General features: G+C 41.5%; 1 protein-coding gene across 3 annotated transcripts in view; it reads right to left on the bottom strand.

The window, feature by feature from the left end:
• Positions 1–19,790, bottom strand: part of NSUN2 (NOP2/Sun RNA methyltransferase 2) — a 31,918-nt gene that overhangs the window by 10,933 nt on the left and 1,195 nt on the right. For all 3 annotated transcript variants that reach the window (XM_032279125.1, XM_032279126.1, XM_032279127.1), the window contains exons 4-12: positions 14,976–15,081; positions 12,660–12,731; positions 11,431–11,515; positions 9,829–10,021; positions 7,760–7,834; positions 6,551–6,681; positions 3,909–3,982; positions 3,142–3,272; positions 2,160–2,256 (exon numbers count right to left, since the gene is read on the bottom strand). In XM_032279125.1, the coding sequence (XP_032135016.1) occupies positions 2,160–2,256; positions 3,142–3,272; positions 3,909–3,982; positions 6,551–6,681; positions 7,760–7,834; positions 9,829–10,021; positions 11,431–11,515; positions 12,660–12,731; positions 14,976–15,081 (964 nt within the window). The remainder of the gene's footprint in view (positions 1–2,159; positions 2,257–3,141; positions 3,273–3,908; positions 3,983–6,550; positions 6,682–7,759; positions 7,835–9,828; positions 10,022–11,430; positions 11,516–12,659; positions 12,732–14,975; positions 15,082–19,790) is intronic.

Raw genomic sequence — 19,790 nt, 5'->3', positions numbered from 1 at the left:
CAATAGCACAGACTTGGAACCAACCCAAATGCCTATCAATGATAGACTGGATAAAGAAAATGTGGCACATATACACCAAGGAATACTATGTAGCCATTAACAAGGATGAGTTCATGTCCTCTGCAGGGACACGGATGAAGCTGGAAACCATCATTCTCAGCAAACTAACACAAAAACAGAAAACCAAACACTCTATGTTCTCACTCATAAAGTGATTCATAGGTGTTGAACAAAGAGAACACATGGACACAGGGAGGGGAAGATCACACACCGGGACCTGGCAGGTGGTAGAGAACTAGGGGAGGGTTATCACTGAGAGAAATACCTAATGTATATGACAGGGTGATGGATGCAGGAATCCACTATGGCACATGTAACAAACCTGCACATTCTGCAAATGTACCCCAGAACTTAAAGCATAATAAAATTTAAAAAAAAAAAATAGGATATTTTAGCACAGACAAGTTCATTTTATCCAAAGCCACAAAGCTACTGAGCAGAGAAGCCAGAAGGCTCCCAGGGAATACATTGTATTTCCATGTTAATATAATGTAAAAAAGCAAAGAACAAAACAGATGAACCCCAAGCCTGTGAGCAGGTAAGTGGGACCTTTTTCCTCAGTCCAGCTCTAAGGGCAAGTTCTCCCACCTCTGTCCTACCTCAACAACCACATTCTGTGACCTTAAAATAACAAGGTCAGTGTGAGCTTCCCTGGTGACTTCTAGCCCAGTGCTTACAGGCATCAGCACCGCAGCAGATCACGGTATCCTGACCACGGAGACTCTACCTGTGTTCCCAGTGGGGCCAATGGCAGCACAGGCCATGCTAGCACTAGATCTGTTGAACTAAATGAATAAGAAACTGACAAAGTAACAGAAAAAGAGAAGTACTCATATTGTTTAAATAAGCAAATGACAGTAAGTTGTCCTACAATGTAAGACTATACATCAGAGGCAAACTGAAAACAAATCAAAACCTTTCTATGTAAGTATGAACACCAGAAACATCATTGTAACCCCCAACGCAGGCCAACCTAAAGCACGTGTCTCCAAGACAGGGTCCTCTGTGACTGCACTGTGTTGTGCAGCTGGACAGCCACGAGCCAGTGGCCACTGACCACTTAAAATGTGACGAAAGTCTAAAACACAAGCTACTGAAACCTAGTATGAATGAATGCAAAGTATCTAATACGTCACAATATAATTTCTTATACTGATTCCAAGAAAATAACATTCCAGCAGAGTTACGATACCTTGTGAGACTTTTAGCCCAAGGCGAAACACTGTCTAACCTGACAGAAAAACCCTGATGACAGCAGAAGTACAGTCACCCCCTTTGCCAGTTTGTCTGTACATTCCGATGTTAATCTGCATGAGTTGTGCCCCAGAAAAAGGCTGGAGCTCTGTGCAGAACTGTTTCCTTTTTGTTTCTCCAAAGGCTAAGCATTTTTTGTCCTGATTTTCAAGCATGCATCTTAAAGAAATAGAGACTTTCAGACTTTGATTCCAGCCCAGGTTCTATAATCATGGAAGGCTGACTTGTGAACTAATAAATAATGCTGGCGTGGACACTGGTGAGACAGCATGCACTACAAGGACTGCCTGACAAGATGATGGCCACACTCTTCCTTCTCCACTCTGCTTCCTGGTCCGCCTTGGAAAGGAACCAGTAGGCAGTTGAGATCCGTCACAAACAGGCCAGGCTGCACCTTTCTAGCCAGGCCTGGACAAGGCCTGCCATCATTGCTCGCAGCGAAGGTGAAGCCGGTCTGGCCTGAGGTCAACAGAGCTCTGCTATCTGTAACCGGCTGACATGAACCACTCACAGGGAACTGGAGCACAGAAACCTGGCGGCTTCCAACTCAGAGCCACTGGGCAATCTTTGCGTCTTCTCAATGTTTCTTAAATAACTGGATTTACAGTGTGGCAGGAATACATCCCCCCAAACACTGATTTCTCCACTTACCTATCCCCTACGAGAAATTTCTGCTTTTTGGAAAACTTGGTATTTAAATGAGTTCCCCTCATTCAGGCTCAGCTCTCCCGCTGCCCACAGCAGGAAGCTCCTCTTTTCTCTGCACTTCCACTAAACTCCAGTTAGTTTTTATCTTAAATTTATAAGATCAAATGTTATGTCATTTTGGAAAAAGGAAAGCTCACCTTTGGCTGACGTTTGTTCCATGGCATTGAAGATTTTTTCACCAATACTGCCACAAAGAACCCTCCAGTATTCTGATGATGGGGTAATATCCTGAGGCTAAATATAGATATATAATTCATACTTCTTAACTAATCAAAAATGCATTTTTTTTTTTTTTTAGCATTAAGACAAATAATGCGAATGATGCAAGAGAAAAATCATGTCTTCGGCCCTCACTCATAGAATGGCTGATACGTAATCTTAATTTTTTTTTTTTTTTTGAGACAGGGTCTGGCTCTGTTGCCCAGACTGGAGCGTAGTGGTGTGATCTCAGCTCACTGCAGCAGCCTCCACCTCCCGAGCTCAAGCGATCCTCCTAAGTAGCTGGGACTACAGACACGCAACACTCTGACTAGCTTTTTTTTTGGGGTAGAGAGGGGGTTTTACCACATTGTCCATGCTGGTCTCAAACTTTTGTAACCCCAGCACTTTGGGAGGCCGAGGTGAGCAGATCACCCGAGGTCAAGAGTTTGAGACCAGACTGGCCAACATGGTGAAACCCTGTCTCTGCTAAAACTACAAAGATTAGCCAGGCATGGTGACGAGCACAGGTAATCCCAGCTACTTGGGAGGCTGCTGAGGCACGAGCATTGCTTGAATCCAGGATGCAGAGGTTGCAGTGAGCCGAGGCTGTACCACTGCAGTCCAGCCTGGGCAACAGAGAGACCCTGTCTCAAAAAAAAAAAAAAGTGCATGAAGTATCCTAAGCATTAGAGGTTCTAGCCAATTCCACTATTAATAAATGCTCGATGCCAGCAACTAACATGCATGAGAGCCATACTGGCAGGGAAGTTCACACACATGGGTTTGACCCTGTCATAGCCCAAGCCTCACAGCAATGTCATCTGCTGCCACCAACTCACACCGACAAGACCCACCAGCTCATGAGGGAGGGGGCTTAACTTTCCCTAAACCCCACACCCGGACGCCTCACAAGCTCACCATCGCTCCAGATGCATGGCCCGCAGCTTTTCCGGGTCCTTGAGAGGGAACATGGTAGGCCGAATCTGGGTGTGTCTGCTGTGAGGAACAGCGTCCCAGTCTGTAAACCACTGCCCATCTTTTGTCATTACCTGCAGAGCCACAGAGTACATTACAGGTTACCAGCACTATTCAATAATAACAAAAATCACAGGGCAAGAGTGTCAGTTCTCTCAAAGGTGACAAATAGTGATTCTCATTCACTCCAAAGACAGGAAGAGTATTTGCCAAGACAAAACACAACAATCTTTGCAGACAATTCCCAAATTATTAATATATAAATTCTGTTAAAAACAAAGATGAAATATATTTATTCTAAAAAGCAGGACAATCATTATAAAATAATTTTCCATCTAGGTTTTTTTTTCCTTTTTAAACAAGCCTCAGGCCACTTGTGGCCTACAACTTTAATGAATTATTTCATACTGGAAAAAAGGCTTGAATCCCAGTCCATTTAAAAAAAAAAAAAAAAGCAAGGCTACCCTTACAGGGATGAAATAAAAGAGTTAATTTCTATAGCGGAATAAAGAAAACCTTTCCACTGCCACAAATAAACCTGCCATTTGTCATAAAATTTGTCATGAAATAACATTCTGCAATTGATTCTAATCTACATAAGCAGATTAGTATTTATCCAAGTTACCCACACGTGAATGCTTTGAACGTGGACTCTAAATCGGTTATGTCGCACCTACTCTTCTGTACCAAAGTCTGTGAGGAAAGGTTACCTTCCACTGAGTGATTCCCGGCATCCACTTCAGCCCTGGCAGTTCATTGGACACATCAGCAAGCTCCAAAGCACCTGTGTAGCAAAGGCATGCCCGTCTTTTTTTTTTTTTCTTTCAAAAAAATATAACACACTATGCCCAGCAGAAAAACCAGACACAGATCACATAATATATTACTCCATTTATAGATAATGTCCAGGAAAGGCAAACCTATCAACAGAAAGTGGACGAGTGGCTCATGGGGCTCAGCTGGAATCAGGAGCGAGTGCTGATGGGTACAAAGGGTATGCTGGGGTGATGGGAATGGCCTAAAACTGGACTGTGGTAAGGGACCGTCAACTGGGTAAACTTACTAAAAATCCCTGAACTGTACACTGACAGCGAGCAAAGGCTGACAATATGTAAATGACACCTCAATAAAGTTGTTACAATGACAGAACATTGAGGAGTCCGCCACGAACGTGAGACTAACTCTGCAAGAAGACAACCTGAAGGCTGGGCTGCGGGCGCCCGCTCTGTCCCATTCCAATGCACACCAGGGCGATGATGGCCTCCTTCATGAAGTCGTGTCTGACAAATATCCCACAGCAATGCTGAAAACGAACTGTCGGATCTTTTAAACCTACAGTTTGTGGTCCCAGGAAGTTTCCTAAAATTGCCCATCAGGACAGTTAGTCCAATTTTAAAACAATGCGATAACAGCTGTGAAAACACCCTGGCCTTAAGTGTCCGTACCAGTGACACACGGGAAGCTGTAAGGTGAGGCCACTACAGGGAACCGCTGAGAGCACCTACTAGCAGATACTGACATGACCGCCTCTCAGCCGAGGGAAATCCAACAAAGCTCCCAGAACACTGATGAAAATGGACAATTACAAAACCAAAGCAAAGGAATCCCTAAGGTGGAGGGATGACAATAAGAAACCTTGGAATCAAGCATCATAATGACTTTTGCTATCGTTTCTGAATCTTCTTCCTTTGAAAAGCTAACACTAAATGACAGTGCAGGCAAACAGTGACGGGCTTCTATCACAGTGCCCAGGGGCCTCATAAATGACAGGGCAGGCCTCAGGTGTTACCTCCCCTCAGCACCTGGGTTGGCAGCTGTCAATGCCACCCATGTCACCCTTTCTCCAGTAAAGTCACTGAGCACTTTTGGGTGGGGAACGCACACTCCCTCCGGTCAAAATTGCCAGCAACCACCCACTCTGAGGCTCAGTCAAGGTCTGTTCCTTCCTGGATGAAGCCACATCCATGCACACTGCCTCTGACAGAGGAACGGGAGGAAGCATCGACTGTGGTCTGAAGCCAACCACAGGCACAAAGTTGGCTGTGACATCATGCCGTCCACAGGTCCATGCTGGAAAGCTACCTGTCCAGTAAGAAAATGACTACAGAATAGGAGACTCACTCAATGAATTAATCCATTTTTGACACTTGCTAACAGGAAAAACTACTACAACATACTGGAATCTTAACTGAAAAAGTAAGGTATTTAGACATACACAATGCAATCAAAACTATCCAACACGGTGAAGACTAGAAGGAAAGATGCAAAAAGCAATGCAATTACTTGAAGGAAAAGAATCCATGTACTTTTTTTCTAAATATGAACGCCTTTATACATAAAACCCACTTGCCTAACAGTGCTGGCTGTTCTTTGAAATCTCCTATGTGGAGGCAAAAGCCAGCCCCTGACCAAGAACTTCCTCCACCCCCAAGGCATCTCCCCTGGCATCTTAGAAAGCTAAAATGATTCCAAAATGTGTATAAAGAACCTGAGCAGATGCTCTTCTTTCTTGGCTTTGTTTCTCCAAGTCTTGCAGTGGACCTTGCTCTAATAGCAAAGTTGAACTGTATACCACAGTCTAACCCCCGTGACCTGTGATGATGAGGGGATAAGCCTCGTTTTAAAGATAAGTATTTGAAAGCACACAGTCTGCTCTATTGGTAATAAAAGTGCAATTCTGGCTTTGGTCTGCCTTGCTCCATTACCTTATTTGTCAAGTGGTTCAAATCCTGGACAGGGAAAGAGGGCATCATTTACTGGGCTTTCAAAAGAAAGCCTCCCAGGCCAGGCATGGTGGCTCACATCTGCAATCCCAGCACTTTGGGAGGCCGAGGTGGGTAGACTGTCTGAGGTCAGGAGTTTGAGACCAGCCTGGCTGCCATGGTGAAACCCCGTCTCTACTAAATACAAAAATTGGCTAGGTGTAGTGGTACATGCCAGCTACTCAGGAGACTGAGGCAGGAGAATTGCTTGAACCCAGGAGGGAGAGGTTGCAGTGAGCCAAGATCACACCACTACACTCCAGCCTGGGCAACAGAGCAAAACGCCATCTCAAAAAAAAAAAAAAAAAAAAGCCTCCCACCTCACAAACACACGTATAGTCAGACATTAAGCCAGCTAGAGCCTACAAATTTGGTGAAGTCTGAAAAGATTCACAAGCATACACTCAGAAAACCAGCAGTAGCATTCTAAATACAAGAAAAGGAGCCAGCCAGTCTGGAATCAGAAAGGCCAATGAAAATCCATAATCAAGAAAGGTTTCAGAGCAGATGAAGATGAACCCATCAGTGCCACAGGACAATGTTTCTGCAAAGCATATACTTTTAATAAAAGATGCATTAAGCATGCTTACCTTCACTTTTTTCAAGTAAAGATGCTATGACTGCTTCATCCTCAATAGGGTTTAGTGAACATGTGGAATACACCATCCTTCCACCTTCAGCCAGCTGTTCAGCTCCGCGTGTTGCAATCCGCAGCTGTAAGCTAAGGAGCGATATTAGATGACTGTAAGGCTAAACATATCCATGAAGTGCACATATAGAAACACCTGCTTATGTCACACATTCATTACAAGTTTTATAACACAATTATACTCAAAAAAAAAAAAAAAAAAAAAAAAAACAAAAAAAAAACCGTCTAGGGATCTAAGTGAAGTTAGAATGAACCTATAAAAGTGTTTCATGTTAATAAAAAAATGTGTATTCTGACTGGCCTGTTAACGTTTCCCAATATGTCAACCAGCAAAGCATAAAGTTCAGTAACAAAGGAATTCAACATACCAGTTGAAATTTCACTATTAAAAAGCCTCTATACTTTATAAATCTGTAGTTTTTCTATGAAAAATTGGTATCATACATTCCAACCTAACTCTCATCTCTGTGTCACGAAACAGTAAACATGTTTTATGGAGGCGAGGCCTCCTGCTGTAGTTAGCTGTGGTGGATACCGAGTAGCATTCTTTGGCTTATGCATAGGACAGTCCTGCATGCAAGACCGTGGCATTTGTCAGGTCAGAAGAAAAAAAGAATACAAAGCTCTATAGATAGCATGATCCAAAGTATTCAAAAAAAGCACTTTAAAAATTTCTAAAAACAGAGAACCAATACACCAAACATTAACAGACATTATCATGTTATAACATTTCTCTTATTTTAAGAATTTTCCAAATGTTCTTTAATGAGTAGTTCCCTATCATAAAAGCCAACCGAAAAATATATCTAAGAGATCAAACTGTCTCTCAGCAAAACAGTGATTTAAAAGAAAGAACAAAAACAGAGAGGAAAAGGTAAGACATACACCAAGAGATAAATGGTCATTTCACAGAAAAATACATATTTGAAATAAGAAATTTTTTTAGAAGGCATTTTTAATAAACGTGTCATCTGAAATATACACAATTTGCAGTTACTGCTCTTAAAAGGTTTTCAAACAAATTCTGATAAAACTGTTGACAGTGGACAGCTCTATAATTAAAGATCGGCGGCTCAGTTACATAATGTAACAATAAATGTCTGCTGATCTACTTGTCACACGGTGTTAGCAGTGACGAAGTTTTACTTACCCATGTAGCTGCAAGCTATTTAAAGTGGTCCACTTTTTCCAAACATCAATGTTTTTTCTCATAGTGCCGTCTCCACTGGGAAAAAAGGTATTAAAGAGGGTAAAACTCTGTATGGGTGGATGACTGCATTTTAACAGATACGTCACATGCAAGCTAAGTTACAAAACAAGTGTTACAAATATCAGTTAGAAAACAATCTACATTTTCACAAACTACAATCAACTTTCTGTTTTAGGAGTTCTCTAATGTATTATACTTTACTTCAATTTTCAAACAGAAAATAACAGATTTGAACAGTAAACTCCATTCACTATCTAAAGAGATATTAATGTGCTTCCATTTGGAAAAAATACTAGCAAGACTAATTTGTAGACCTAGGACACAGAACCTAAAATATTATTGAAAAACTCAGCTAATCAACAATGACATTTTAATCACAATGACATGAATAATAATAAGAAATTTTCCACAGTAGCTGCAATTAAGCTAATATATTAGCAAAATTTTTCCTACAACCACAGTTAAACATCTCTGACTTTCTACTTTTATTTAATGGAAGCGAAATAAAAATTTTCATGTTTTTCAGAACCTAAAATACTATTGAAAACTCAGTTAATCAACAGTGGCATTTTAATCACAATGATATGAATAATGACTAATAAATTTTCCTCAGCAGCATATAGTAGCTAAATTTTCCTACAATCACAGTTAAACATTTCTGACTTTCTAGTTTCATTTCAGGTTATTTTCATGTTGTTGTTAATAGAGGCAATTTCCATGTACATGTTATAGTAAGGCTGGACTGTTACCTTCTGTCTTGTGTCTAATTTTACCTATCCTGTTTCTCCAGAGGTAACGCCTGTTTCTTTTGGCCTTCTCTGTAAATGCTCATTTTCCTTGGTGGTCTAGCCACGTGTACACGAGGTACCAGGTCTGCAGGACAGAAGTGTCCCATGAGATCTAATCCCCACTTTCCAATGGCATCCCTGGCTGTATACTAGTGGCTTCTATGGTAGAAATCCCACCACGATTTCAGAAAATTCCTTAGCTTGTAGCTGTGTTCTCAGATCTCAGAGTATGATACAAGGAACAAATTATCTTTCTGATCAAAAAATGGGTGGGAAAACATGAGATCCCAAGGAATACTGAAAAACTGCAACCGAGAGGGAAAAAAAACTTTAGTTCATGACCTATTCTAAACTTTACTTTAAAGAGTTTTCCCAGATATTTTAACACTCAGCTATATTCAGAGCCACCAGCTGCAACTTTCATACTGAGTTCCGCCACGAGCAATAAATCTGCCACTTATTGAAACAAAATGTCATTCTTCCATAACATGGAATGTATTTAAACCTTGTATTCTGTGCTAACAAGTTTTGTGGCAGCTTTTGAATTCTGGTCGTGACAGATTTATGTCACTCAGAAGGCATTATCACCTGGGAACGGAATCCATGCACCTCCCATGGGAACGGAACGGATGAGGTCTAGTTGTGTTTCTTTCCTTTTAAAAAAACTGTTACTCAGTTATAGCATGAGTATTACTTTATATCTAAACTCTAAATATCTAAAATGTTCATGTATTATTTCAAGAAAGGTATAAAAACACAAGTAAAATGAATTTCCTAAGGGCTTGAACTCCAAAATTTCTTTCATTTAATTAAATAACATAAAACCCAATGTGATTACATATTACTCTATGACAAAGATTTTTATATACTGTACTCACTAGAAGAACTAATAAAAAATAACTGGGGCACACAAATTGTTCCAAGCAATCACATTCTAAAATACACCACAATGAGAGTCTATCATTCTATTTTGCTCTGAGATGTTTTCTCTGGATCTTTCTGCAGGCTGTCACAACAATCCATTTCTGTTTCTTATCCAGCATCTGCTGCTTCTCATTCAGACACTGCGTGTCCACCTTCTGGTTTAGGCTCACACTATCTTTCTCCGTACCCCAAGACTCACATACAGTTGAGTCATGTTCACACACAATTTCATTTTAGTCTTCATTGGACTTGATTTCTTTAGTGGATTTTGGGCTTTCTGGCCAGTAAGATAAATACCTGCAAGGGACATCACATAAAATTCGATCATAGAAGAGGATCTCTTTCCTGCCGCCCACATCTATCTGGAGCCTGGGTATGCTGGAGGCATCATGGTTGACCACCATGATGCAGGGGCTGCTCAGCCTCTTGGCTTGATGGACGAGCAGGTAGCAGCGCTTGTTGTCCACATCATTCGCAATAACAAACCCCTCTGGAGACAGAAGTTCAGTGTCAGACGAAATGGAGCCTAAGGAGTCACTTCCTGAAATATGCAACCTCTAAACGTCAGCCAGTGAGAAACAGCAATCCACCAAACGAGACACACAGTCAAGGTTTTCTACAAGTACATTAAGTGGTTCAAAACAAGGAACCAGGTGGCTTTGCACGGATTTTATGATGGACACTTCCAATTTTGAAAACCTCAAAAGTTATTTATTCAACAATTACTCACTTTGTGCCAATTACCAGACCAAAAATGTCTTTTCTATTATTAGTAATGATTAATTACAAAAAAGGATGAGGAGAAAGGTGTAGAAACAATAGAATCACCTGACGAATGTTTTGAAATCCTGAATATGGGCCGGGACTCTGCTCTGACTGAGTCGGGCTCCTAGGGCAGGGCCCAAGCCCCTGAAGGCGGAAGCTGTTCCTGGAGGCTCCGCAGGCTGGGAATTCTACTGGGTGTGCCTCTGCTCATTTCTGGTTCTTCCCACACCCCCAGCAAAAAGGCAAATATATCGACAACATTTATGATCAAAGCCACTCTTCAAAACAATATGAAAAGCAAAACATCCATAATACAAAGAGGAGAACCTGCTGCTGCTGGGACATCAAGGCTCTTTACCACCAGTGTGGAGAAAATAAAAACAGGAAAAAATAAAGTAGGCTTTTTAGCCAAAGCATTATCTTTAAATAATGTAAAAAAGAGGACTTCAAAAAACAGACCAAACCAATATACCTATTAAAACAGAACTAGAGAAGTTTGCCTGAACAAAGATAGGACGAGATGAAAGCTGACTCTAAAACATCACGAGGGGTATTTGTGTCCACTTAAGACAAAGGGGCTCGAGTGTTACTCTAACAGCTGCCATTTCCTGAGCACCCTGCAGGCTACACACTGACGTCCCATTTCATATGGGATGTTTAACACTGTCAGTAACTTGCCGATTAACTGGTAGTGGGATTTGAACCCAGGGAGTCTGACAGGTTTTTTTTGTTTGTTTTGACAGTAGCTTTTAACAACTACACACTACTGCCCTTCACATAAGGCAGTACGTAATAGTAATAACAATAATAAAGGTGGGGGAAGTTGTTACTACGAAAAATTCAAACAGTGAAACCATCTTCTGTAAGTAGGCTTGATAAAGAAACACCATTTACTTTTATAGAAAACACACATAATTCTAAAATAAAGCTCCCCCAAGGTATGGGTGTGTTGGTTTGAGAATTATTGACAGTGGCGGGCAAAATGTCCAGTTCTACTTCCGGTAGTAAGAAAACCCATCTGCTTGTCACAGGAGACTTTAGGACCAAATCAGCAGGCAAAGTTAGAGTCTTTTCCTTGTCTACAATCTGCCAAAGTGGCATTCCTACCCTTCTGAACACAAGTCCAATGCATACCTGGAAAGGGGACATTCATGTCGGCATGTAGCATTTCAATTAACTGTGTGGTCTTTGAGCCAGGTGCTGCACACATATCTAAGATCTATTAACAAAGCAAGAAACTGTTTCATGTTTTTAAAAAATCAAATATTCTACATTTAGTTTAAAGCAATTTTATGAGTCATTCTAGTTTTTCAATTTCTATTCCAAGATCTAAATACACTTCTTTACAGAGTGAATCTAAAGCATGACATATTTTAGTTTTTATGGGATTCCATAAAATATACTGCCGCAAGATCACAGAATGATATAGGTACAGTCTCCAAAGAGGATGGGAACAGAATGGAACCGGAAGCCAGTTTAGAGATGAACTCAATTTAGAGATAAGCGAGTAAGAATCCTGAGAACATAAATACTAAGGAACAGAGCTACCTAGGCTGAAATCTCAGCTCAGCCACTTATTAGTTCCGTAACCTCGGGTCAATTACTTCACTTCTCCTTGCTTTCTTTTCCTCATCTGGAAAAACAGAGATGGTGACAGTATCTGCCCTTGGAGGGTTGTGTGAATAATAAAGCAAATTAATTCACCTAAAGAGCACAGAGCAAGGCCAGGAGCAGTGGCTCACGTCTGTAATCCCAGCACTTTGGGAGGCGAGGCAGGCGATCACCTGAGGTCGGGAGTTCGAGACCAGCCTGACCAACATGGAGAAATTCCATCTCTACTAATACAAAATTAGCAGGACATGATGGCACATGCCTGTAATCCCAGCTACTCGGGAGGCTGAGGCAGGAGAATCACTTGAACCCGGGAGGTGGATGTTGTGGTGAGCTGAGATCACGCCATTGCACTCCAGACTGGGCAACGAGAGCAAAACTCCATCTCAAAAAGAAAGAAAGAAAAAAAAAAAAAAGAGTGCAAAGCGATGCTTGCCATACAATGAGCTCTCGATACACGTTCACTATCATTTTCAACCTAATTTAGCCAATCAGCATCACTGAAGATAATCCACACAGCAAACAAATCAATAAAACTAAAGGAGAAAAAACAGTTTTCTAAACCATAAAAATTAAGTAGGACAAAAGAAAAAAAAAAAAAAAAAAAGAAACTAAGAAATATACAAAACACTTTCTATCCAAAGAAAAAAAGGACTAATTAAGAAAAAGTGGTTTCAACAAAAAAAAAAAAAAACAGGCATGACACTGGTAACAAGCTGCCCGCCCACACATTTCCGGTCGCTGTATGCTACCTTATGATGAGGCTGGACGTTGAGCAGCAGTGGTGGGATCATGCTAACAGCTTCCTGACGACTGATATTTCCCTTGAGAAAAAAGAATCAGCAACAATTAAAAAAAAAGAAGGCAGAGAATTTCAATCTTTGGCATTGTTTCAAAGGCAACAGGCAAACACCATACAATCTTCCATAGAACAAGAGAACTCACACAGAACACTAAATGAAGACGGGTCCGTACACTAGCGGACAAATGGCTGCTACGATTCCAACATTAGAAATTCAGGTATAACACCAACTTTCATGAAGGAAAAGGGACTTGAAGCTTACAGAGCCCCAGATCCCCATCGTAGGAGAGCACAGAAGCTGGAGGGGCAGCTCTCAAAGACAGCAATGCTACTGAATATTTAAACAAACACCTTCAGCAGCAGACAGCATCAACTTAGGACAGAAGTGACTGTCAGATGGTTTTTCCTTCTTGCCTAAAATTCTATTTCTTAGTCCTCCTCTTTTTCAGACATAGCCCATCCACTTTCTATTTCTCACAACTACCTTTCAAAGAGATGAAGACATCCACCACTGCTCCCATCTTTAGGTCAACAATGTCTAAAATCCCTCACCACGCTCCCTGCCCTCTGCCTTCTCTAGTGGGCAGGGCATCTGTTGGAAGGCAGGACTGTTCGGACGCAGACAAAATCCTCCTGCCCTGGCCCAACACTAGCCTCAATCACGCCTCTATTTTAACCGCCTTGAAGGTGAGGCTTCTGCTCCACCAAAACCCTACAAAAGCAGGACTTCTAGAAATGAACAGCTACCCAAGCAGCCATCACTCACCTTAAACTCAGTCATCTGACTGTCAGAGCCTTAAACACAGGCTTTTACATTGATGGTTGCTAAGTTTCACCTCACGAGTTTCTGGCCAGCATGAGTCTGCAGCGATTCAATCACGAGGCACACTGATTCCAAGCTTTTGAGTTATATGTGTGATCCTGATATGCCTGCCTTCTGTCTCCAACCAAGGTTTCAATTCAAGCATTAGGTAAGATGGAGACATCCCAGCAGTCACCAGATTCATGATCACCCTGTGTAGAGGTTTTATGGCTAGCTTTACGCAACCCAGAGGGTACTGCCATTCAACTCATGAGCTCTCATCATGCTGACTCCTAATCAAAAACCTACACTAGCGCCCTACAACATCTGTTACCCACACTAAACTCCCATCTCCTCCATCTTCCCAACATGCCAAAACCTGGCTCTTGCAACCTATACACGTGTATCACACCCCGCAAACCCCATGCTCTCGTCCAAATGCAAACCTGAGCTGTTCTCTAGCAGCTTACTCATCCTTATTTGGCCTTCCATCTAGATTAAAAGTTAAGCAAGAGAATCCTTTCCTGCACTGGTCACAAGTATGGAATGGGGTATGTGGCAGCAGTTGGTTCCTGGTTCTTGTTGCTATTCAGGAAGGAAAAGCCAGTCAGACAGCAGCTCAGTTTAGGCAGTTACCTAGATGACTGAAAGCCACAGTGAAGCTCAAAGTGAAAAAAACCATAACCTGGTGACTCACAGATTTACTAGAAAGTAGTAGTTTAGAAAACAGAAAGGAGGAAACCTCAGATTTTAAATGTGAGACTAGGGACTCCAAAAAAACAAATACCCAAACTTTATGGGCATTCACTGAATTATTTACTACATAAGCAAATAGCTATTTTTCTGGGGATGGTCTGATGCTAACAATAAAAAGCTCAGCACCTGAACTGCACTCAAGGAGTGTGGGTGGCAAGGGAGGTAAAGAAGGATGCCGTCCTGTGAGAACAAAGCTGTACTTAGGTGTTCTGTGGTTCTGGCAAAGGTAAAATCCAGGAGCAATGTGTGGCAAGAAAAAAAATAGATAGTAAAAAGTAAAATCAAAAGCTTCATTTTCAGTAAATCAATTTTTAAAAAACAAAACCAAAAACCTATTCCCCACCAAGATGGCCTTAAAAATATATTACTTTATATGTATAATGGGAATCTGAAATGTGTAGCTAAGAAGGAAATGAGAGTGCAGTGCTCACCCTAATCCTACAGCCCCCAAATCCATGAGCAAGAAGAAACAAGAAATTAACTAGCTGGGTTTGATACCCTTACTAAATGTTATGCTGAGATTAAACCAAACATGGCAACGGATATACAGATAATCAGAAACCACAGGTGGTACACAGACTGCAGGTGTATTACTGTGTATGATGTGTACCTACTGCTTCTAGTGACAAGAACCTAAAAACAGAACTTCGATGTATCTATGCATTTCCAGCTTTAAGGAAACTAACAAATCGAAAGACATCAACTTACAGATTCTGTTTCGCTAACTAGAAACTGATGAAACTTTTCCAACTGTGGCGATTTTCTCAAGATTTTTCGACTTAAATTTGTGTGCCAGGCAAGTTCTTCAGGATACCTGAACAAAAAGAAAGCAAAACATTTATGGATTATAAATACTTAAGTGTCTGCTGACAACTTTGTGCTTGTATCGGTCATGTGCCAAATGAGACCTAGGATGTTGTTCTCCTTGCTCCGATTCAATCCTCTAAGACAGGTGGCAACACCCAGAGATATCCCTGTGGCACAAGGAACATGGCTCTAGATACACCGTGGCCCAATCAGAAACAGGAGAGCTATGGGGGGGTTATAAGACATATGCTTATTACTATAAAATCATACTGATGAAACGTTAAAGATCAGATGGAAAAGTGGACATTCCTCTGCTCTTATCCACTGTATGGTAACAACGGAAAAAAGACACAAGATGACTTATTCAATGTGCAGGTCGCACAGAATCAAAATGATGCAGTGTCCAGAGTGTTCCACAAACATCTGATTAAGAGTTTTTTAAAAATGTATTTTTCATTATTTCTAAAACCAGTAAAATAACGTACTAAAATATTTTACATACCAAAAATACCCTACCTTGGAAACCACTAATGCATTGAATTCCTAGGCTGTTACCTACATATACCGAAGAATAAGGCATTTCCTGCCATCATTTCTCTGAATATATCTGAACTTTTATAAAAGATGGCATCAATGTTTTTATTTTATTTTTTTTTTTTAATTAGGAGAGAAATGGGGGATACTAAAGACTTTTGTCTTTTTTCTTTTTTGAGACAGTCTCACTCTGCCATCTAGGCTAGAGTGTAGCAGTGTACTGTCAGCTCACTGCAACCTCTGCCTCCCAGATTCAAGCAATTCTCATGCCTCAGCCAGCCACCTGAGTAACTGCGATTACAGACGTGTATTTTCAGTAGAGATGGGGTTTGGCTGTGTTGGCCAGGTTGGTCTCAAACTCCTGGCCTCAAGTGATCTACCCGCCTCAGCCTCCGAAAGTGCTGGGATTATAGGCATGAGCCACTGTACCCAGCCCAGGATGTACTTTTAAACTTGGCCTGCATGTATACAGGAATCTGCACTGCACAAGCAAGCACACTGATGTCACACGGCACCACGCTCAATCCAAAGTCAAACCAAGTGTAACATGTCACATGGCCATAAATCTTACTGTAGTTTCAGCAATTCTCAGTACACCTGAGATGCAGTAATACACTCAATTTAACCATGCAGGGTTCACAGTGTTTCCATGCATCAAATTGTAGCTAGAGTGAAAACCATGAGGACAAATTAAAAGGACCACTGTCAAATGCATATCAAAAATTCTCAGGTGGTAAGAACTCTGTAAATATATACAACATCTATGACAAACCATTCTCAATCTAGACATTAAAAAGCATATAAAGAGGCCTGTAATCTCATGCCTGTAATCTCAGCACTTTGGGAGGCTAAGATGAGTGGATCACTTGAAGTCAGGAGTTCAAGACCAGCCTGGCCAACATGGCAAAACCACATTTGTACAAAAAATACAAAAATTAGCTGAGTGTAGTGATGTGGGCCTGCAGTCCCAGCGACTTGGGATGCTGAAGTGGTAGGATCTCCTGAGCCCAGGAGGTGGAGGTTGCAGTGAGCCAAGATCATGCCACTGCACTCCAGCCTGGGTGGCAGGGACCTTGTCTCGAAATAAATAAATAAAAACAGCACATAAATAGAATGACAATCAGGGGCACTCTGAACAACTGGTTGTCAAAACAATGGTTTTATGAGAATGCTTTAGGATAACTCCTCACTGTTCTGAAAAGCAAGAAAAAAAAATGAAATTGGCCCAAGCTATGGCCCTATTCATAACTTTCCTTCCAGAAAATGTAGTTCCGATGAACACTTTCCTAAATCATATTTCACTATGTACCAGAGGATTGGGAAGAATATTTCATGATCTATTTCTGCATCTTGAGCAATATAGAAAACCACCAAGTCCTGGAAAGCTTCTGCTTTACTTGCTTGCTGAGTCAGTATCCTACAGCTGACAGGTGAATTTAAATGAATAAATGTTTAGAGAATAGACCTGCCAAGAAACTGGCACTGGGCAAGAATGGTGGCTCACATCTGTAATCCCAGCACTTTGGGAAACCAAGGCAGAACGACTGCTTGAGCCCTGGAATTCAAGACGAGCCTGGGTAAGACAGTGAAACCCCATCTCTACAAAAAATATAAAAATTAGCCAGGCATGGTGGCATGCACCTGTAGTCTGAGCTACTCGGCAGGCTGAGGAGGGAGTATCACTTGAGCCTGGGAGGTCAAGGCTACAGTGAACCATCATGACATCACTGCACTCCACAGTGGGTGACAGAGTAAGATCCTGTCTCAAAATAAAATAGAGAAACCGTCATTGATAATGAAAAAGCCAAGTATTAGGAACCCAAATCATACAATGTTTTGTTCAGCTGTGTGTTCAGAAAGTTTAAGCAAACAAAAACATAGCTGGCTTCTGGCAGAGTGATTCACTTTCATTCTTCAACTACGGACAACCTGCAGATGCTAAGAGTTCGGTAATTGCCTTGTCATATACCCAGACATGTTGTTCAATAAACAAGATGAAAAAGCAGCTATTAAATGTTAAAAGGACTGACCAAATCAAAGTTTAACTGCAATTTGCAGAGAATAATAACAAATAGCAAGCCTTATTAACATCGCATGGTTTCTCCTAGTTTGTTGGGGCCTGCGGAAGAAAATGCCCACACTGATGTGCGTTGAGAGCCCATCTCTTCCCTAAAGATGCATGTCCTGCTGGACAGGGACATCTTCACCTTAAAAGCATTTCTTATCTCATCACTGTGCTTCTAGACACAAGGTTCTAGGGACAAATGTTTCCGGGTGATTGTGTGAAGCAGCGCACACACGCATCACTGCTAAAAATACAAATGTGCCCAAGGACAACCATAATCCTGTCTTATGGTTTGGCCCTGTGTTCCCACCCAAATCTCACCCTGAATTGTAATATTCCCTAAATGTCCAGAGAAGGACCAGGTGGAGACAATTAAATCATGAGGGCAGCCCCCTCCAGATGTCATTCTCACAACAGTGAGTGAGTTCTCAGGGCGAGAGCTAATGGTTTATAAGGGGCTTCCTCCTTTGCTCAGCACTCATTCTCTCTCCTGCCACCCTATGAAGAGTGTCTTTCGGCCATGATGGTAAGCTTTCTGAGGTCTCCCCAGCCATGCAGAAATGTGACTCAATTAAACTTCTTTCCTTTACACATTACCCACTCTCAGCATGTCCTTATAACAACGTGAAAACGGATTGCTACAGCATCAGACCTCTACTTCAAGCAGAACACAATCAGTGTCATCAAATCTTCAAACCAAAGCACTTGAAAAAATTCCAAAGGCTAGTTACTATGAGGGAGAAAAGCTTGATTCCATGAAGGCTGCCTCATCTCAGCAATGCCATAAGTACAGGCTGAAAAACATCTTCCTTTTCCACTGACCTAACTACAGTGGACAATTAGTGACCACTAACAGCAACCTAGCACCGGAATAGAAAAATGTTCCTATACTGTACCCTTCAAGCTTTTAAAAATCTAACATGTGTTATATCTTGGCTCACTGAAACCTCCGCCTCCTAGGTTAAAGTGATTCTCATGCCTCAGCCTCCCCAGTGGTTGGGATTACAGGTGGGCACCACCAAGCCCGTCTAATTTTTGTATTTTTATTAGCGACGGGTTTCACCATGTTGGTCATATTTACTATCATATCCCAGAAACACATTCCATGATGGTAATATTTGGTCTTGATATTGATTGAATACTGACTGAATGTTTGGCCAGTCAACATTCCTTCTGAATGTATATGCTATGTACATCTGCGAGCAGATGAAATTCCGAGCAGCCAATGAAAGAAAAGCCAGCAAATCTGTACCCCATGATTAATGATAATCTGACTGTGATTTGCAAACATTAAAGGTTATCTAAAAAGGAAAGATAACATCACATACTGGAATAGTCAAAGCATCAAAAGCTAATGCAAAATGCTTAATTTGCCTTTTCATAGCATTATTTACGACGTTTTTCTTTTCTGAGAACTTAATACCTCAAAGTTAAATCATTTGAAATATGAAACTCAAACAATTTGCTTTAATGACTCTTCCATTTATAAGTTAACCAAAGGACTGGCGCCTCCGGAGTACTCCAAGCATCTTTACAAGACGCTGTCAGCACAAGGAATCACCTTCAGACAACTGAGACTAGATATGAACTATGAGGAACTGGTAACCCAGAGGGCACCTCCAGGACAGGTGAAGAAAGAGGTAGCTCCCGGAGCAGCAGTACGCTCAGGTGCTGAGACTCGGAAATGCCACACTGGCTGGGGCAGTCTCTACTGGGAAGTACCAGGAGATAACCGGACACCAGACAGGGGTAACCTGTCTGTAATGGAAAATACCAGGGGACCACCTAACAGGAGACTGTCGTCCGGCTAAGTGTGTCCTTTTCCTGAAAGCAAAGAAGCCACTTGGCAGCAGTTTTGATATGAGAAAGCAAGGGCTGTAACATGGAGCTGGCAGAAGTGGTGACATAAAGGAAGAGGCTGGATGTACTAGGAAGAGTTCGCTGAACTCAGCGACTCATGAAGCTGCAAACCGAATGAAAACTTGCATACCAATGAAATGTTGATAAAAGCACCAGGTACTAAAACATGAGGATGTCTGCAAAGTAAACCCAGGCTCTTTCATGTTAACAGCAAATGCACTACCAAGAAATATAACTCAAGTGACAGAGATTGAGAT

This window comes from Sapajus apella, unplaced genomic scaffold, assembly GCF_009761245.1.
Source record: "Sapajus apella isolate SASKATOON/1434 unplaced genomic scaffold, GSC_monkey_1.0 scaffold11, whole genome shotgun sequence".
Lineage (NCBI taxonomy): Eukaryota > Metazoa > Chordata > Mammalia > Primates > Cebidae > Sapajus > Sapajus apella.
The sequence above is the reverse complement of the archived record's forward strand: the minus strand, read 5'-3'. Positions and strand labels throughout refer to the sequence as shown.